The sequence below is a fragment of the Salvelinus namaycush genome, chromosome 14 (assembly GCF_016432855.1).
Source record: "Salvelinus namaycush isolate Seneca chromosome 14, SaNama_1.0, whole genome shotgun sequence".
NCBI lineage: Eukaryota > Metazoa > Chordata > Actinopteri > Salmoniformes > Salmonidae > Salvelinus > Salvelinus namaycush.
In genome coordinates this window covers 5,040,280-5,043,671 of record NC_052320.1, presented here as the reverse complement: position 1 = coordinate 5,043,671, position 3,392 = coordinate 5,040,280, and the positions used below count along the sequence as shown (strand labels likewise).

At 43.0% G+C, this 3,392-nt stretch overlaps 1 protein-coding gene across 1 annotated transcript in view; it reads left to right on the top strand.

Annotated features, from left to right (window-relative positions):
- The window catches only part of LOC120059568 (1-phosphatidylinositol 4,5-bisphosphate phosphodiesterase eta-2-like), a 15,599-nt gene extending 14,526 nt beyond the window's left edge, over nt 1-1,073 (top strand). Inside the window, exon 10 of the mRNA XM_039008700.1 lies at nt 626-1,073. Coding sequence (XP_038864628.1) covers nt 626-1,073 — 448 coding nt within the window. The remainder of the gene's footprint in view (nt 1-625) is intronic.
- The last annotated feature ends 2,319 nt before the right edge of the window (nt 1,074-3,392 follow it).

Genomic DNA, 3,392 nt, shown 5'->3' with positions numbered 1-3,392 from the left:
GACAGAGGGAAGAGAGCACAGAGAGATATGAATCTATACAGTGTACAAAACATTAGGAACACCTTCTCTGTCCATGACAGAGACTGACCAGGTGAATCCAGGTGAAAGCTATGATCCCTTATTGATGTCATTTGTTAAATCCACTTCAATCAGATGAACGGGAGGAGACAGGTTAAAGAAGGATTTTTAAGCCTTGATACAATTGAGACATAGATTGTGTATTTGTGCCATTCAGAGGGTGAATGGGCAAAACAAAATATTTCAGTACCTTTGAACAGGGTTTGGTAGTAGGTACCCGGAGCACTGTTTCGAGTGTGTCAAGAACTGCAACGCTGCTGGGTTTTTCCACACTCAACAGTTTCCCGTGTGTATCAAGAATGGTCCACCACCCAAAGGACATCCAGCTAACTTGACGTCAACATGGGCCAGAATCCCTGTGGAATGCTTTTGACACCTTGTAGAGTCCCTCCTCTCTTCTGATAGCTAAAGGGGGTTTGGGGGGTGGGTGGGGGGGGACATTTTCTACATCAGTTATGTAGCTATTGAATGTACAGTAGCTAGCCGTGTATACTGTTTTGGTTGTAAAATGTAAACATAATTCATGTTATTATCCCTGTGTCTCTAGATACCTCGTAACCAAGATCCTGTCCAACATTAGTCCCAACAACCCCCAGGGTTCGTCAGGCCGCCGGGCGAGGAGGGACCTGGTGTCTGTATCTGGTGGTGGGGGTGGAGGGGTCGGAGCAGCCTCAGAACCAGTCTTCCACAGGTCCCGTCGCTCCCTGGTCTCCCCTCCTACTCCTTCCCCCAGCCGGGAGCCCTCTCCGGGGCTTCTGAGGGTCAAGAGGCTGGGGTACATGGAAGAGGGCCCTGTATGGCTTGGGGGAGAGAGGGAGGGCCACAAGACCCCAAACCATGCTGTGGGGTTACAGAGGATGAAGAGGATCGACGCCGAACTACAGGCCCAGCCTGGTGGGAGGCCCAGCCGCAGGAGAAGAGCCCTGAACTACGACCCCATAACCCACGACCCCGAGCTGCTGGTCCAACACATCCTACACTACCTGCCACAGTAGAGAGGGAGAGATAGAGAGACAGTGAGGGAGACGGAGAGAGAGAAACAGAGAGATGGAGAGAGAGATGGAGATAGAGATGGAGATAGAGAAACAGAGAGATGGAGAGAAACAGAGAGAGAGAAACAGAGAGAGATAGAGAGATGGAGATAGAGAGAGAAACAGAGAGAGATATGGAGAGACAGAGGGAGAGAGAGCGAGATAGAGAGATGGAGATATGGAGAGAGATATAGAGGGAGAAAGAGAGAGATAGAGAGATGGAGATATGTAGAGGGAGAAAGAGAGAGAGAGAGAGATAGAGAGAGACAGAGAGAGATAGAGAGATAGCCTCATGCTTATTACAAGTATAGTAACACCTTCTAACACTCTATATATTATAATATTCATAAACGTCTTTGAAATAAAGCTTCAATCAAAATATTCTGATAGATTTATTTGTTTATTTGTTTGACTTCAGATCTTATTCATTTTATTTCTTTGGGAAGTTAAGAATAAGGGGAGACAGGTAGCCTAGTGGTTAGAGTGTAGGGGCGACAGGTAACCTAGTGGTTAGAGTGTAGGGGGGGCAGGTAACCTAGTGGTTAGAGTGTTGGACTAGTAACCGAAAGGTTGCAAGATCGAATCCCCTGAGCTGACAAGGTAACAATCCGTCCTTCTGCCCCTGAACAAGGCAGTTAACCCACTGTTCCCAGGCCGTCATTGAAAATAAGAATTTGTTCTGAAAGGACTTGCCTAGTTAAATAAACATTTAAAAAAAATAGGGAAGACAGAAACACAAGTAGTCTTCATCTTTCTCCCCCATGTTTTAGTAGTCTTCATCTTTCTCCCCCATGTTTTAGTAGTCTTCATCTTTCTCCCCCATGTTTTAGTCTTCATCTTTCTCCCCCATGTTTTAGTAGTCTTCATCTTCCCCCCATGTTTTAGTAGTCTTCATCTTTCTCCCCCATGTTTTAGTAGTCTTCATCTTTCTCCCCCATGTTTTAATAGGCTTCATCTTTCCCCCCATGTTTTATAGTCTTCATCTTCCCCCCATGTTTAGTAGTCTTCATCTTTCTCCCCCATGTTTAATAGTCTTCATCTTTCCCCCCCATGTTTAATAGTCTTCATCTTTCCCCCCCAGTTTTAGTAGTCTTCATTTTCTCCCCCATGTTTTAGTAGTCTTCATCTTTCTCCCCCATGTTTTAGTAGTCTTCATCTTTCTCCCCCATGTTTTAGTAGTCTTCATCTTTCTCCCCCATGTTTTAATAGTCTTCATCTTTCCCCCCCATGTTTTAATAGTCTTCATCTTTCCCCCCCATGTTTTAGTAGTCTTCATCTTTCTCCCCCATGTTTTAGTAGTCTTCATCTTTCTCCCCCATGTTTTAATAGTCTTCATCTTTCTCCCCCATGTTTTAGTAGTCTTCATCCTCCCCCCCATGTTTTAATAGTCTTCATCTTTCTCCCCCATGTTTTAATAGTCTTCATCTTTCTCCCCCATGTTTTAATAGTCTTCATCTTTCTCCCCCATGTTTAATAGTCTTCATTTCTCCCCTTTGTTTCATGTTTCTCCCCTTTTATAGTCTTCATCTTTCTCCCCCATGTTTTAATAGTCTTCATCTTTCCCTCCCATGTTTTAATAGTCTTCATCCTTCCCCATGTTTTAATAGTCTTCATCCTTCCCCATGTTTTAATAGTCTTCATCCTTCCCCATGTTTTAATAGTCTTCATCTTTCCCCCCCATGTTTTAGTAGTCTTCATCCTTCCCCATGTTTTAATAGTCTTCATCTTTCTCCCCCATGTTTTAGTAGTCTTCATCTTTCTCCCCATGTTTTAATAGTCTTCATCTTTCTCCCCCATGTTTTAATAGTCTTCATCTTTCTCCCCCATGTTTTAGTAGTCTTCATCCTCCCCCCCATGTTTTAATAGTCTTCATCTTTCTCCCCCATGTTTTTAGTAGTCTTAATCTTTCTTCCAATGTATCCCAGTACAGCTCAGTATCATTAACAGTAATATCCCAGTACAGATCAGTATCATTAACAGTAATATCCCAGTACAGCTCAGTATCATTAACAGTAATATCCCAGTACAGTCAGTATCATTAACAGTAATATCCCAGTACAGATCAGTATCATTAACAGTAATATCCCAGTACAGATCAGTATCATTAACAGTAATATCCCAGTACAGATCAGTATCATTAACAGTAATATCCCAGTACAGATCAGTATCATTAACAGTAATCAGTACAGATCAGTAATACATCCCAGTACAGATCAGTATCATTAACAGTAATATCCCAGTACAGATCAGTATCATTAACAGTAATATCCCAGTACAGATCAG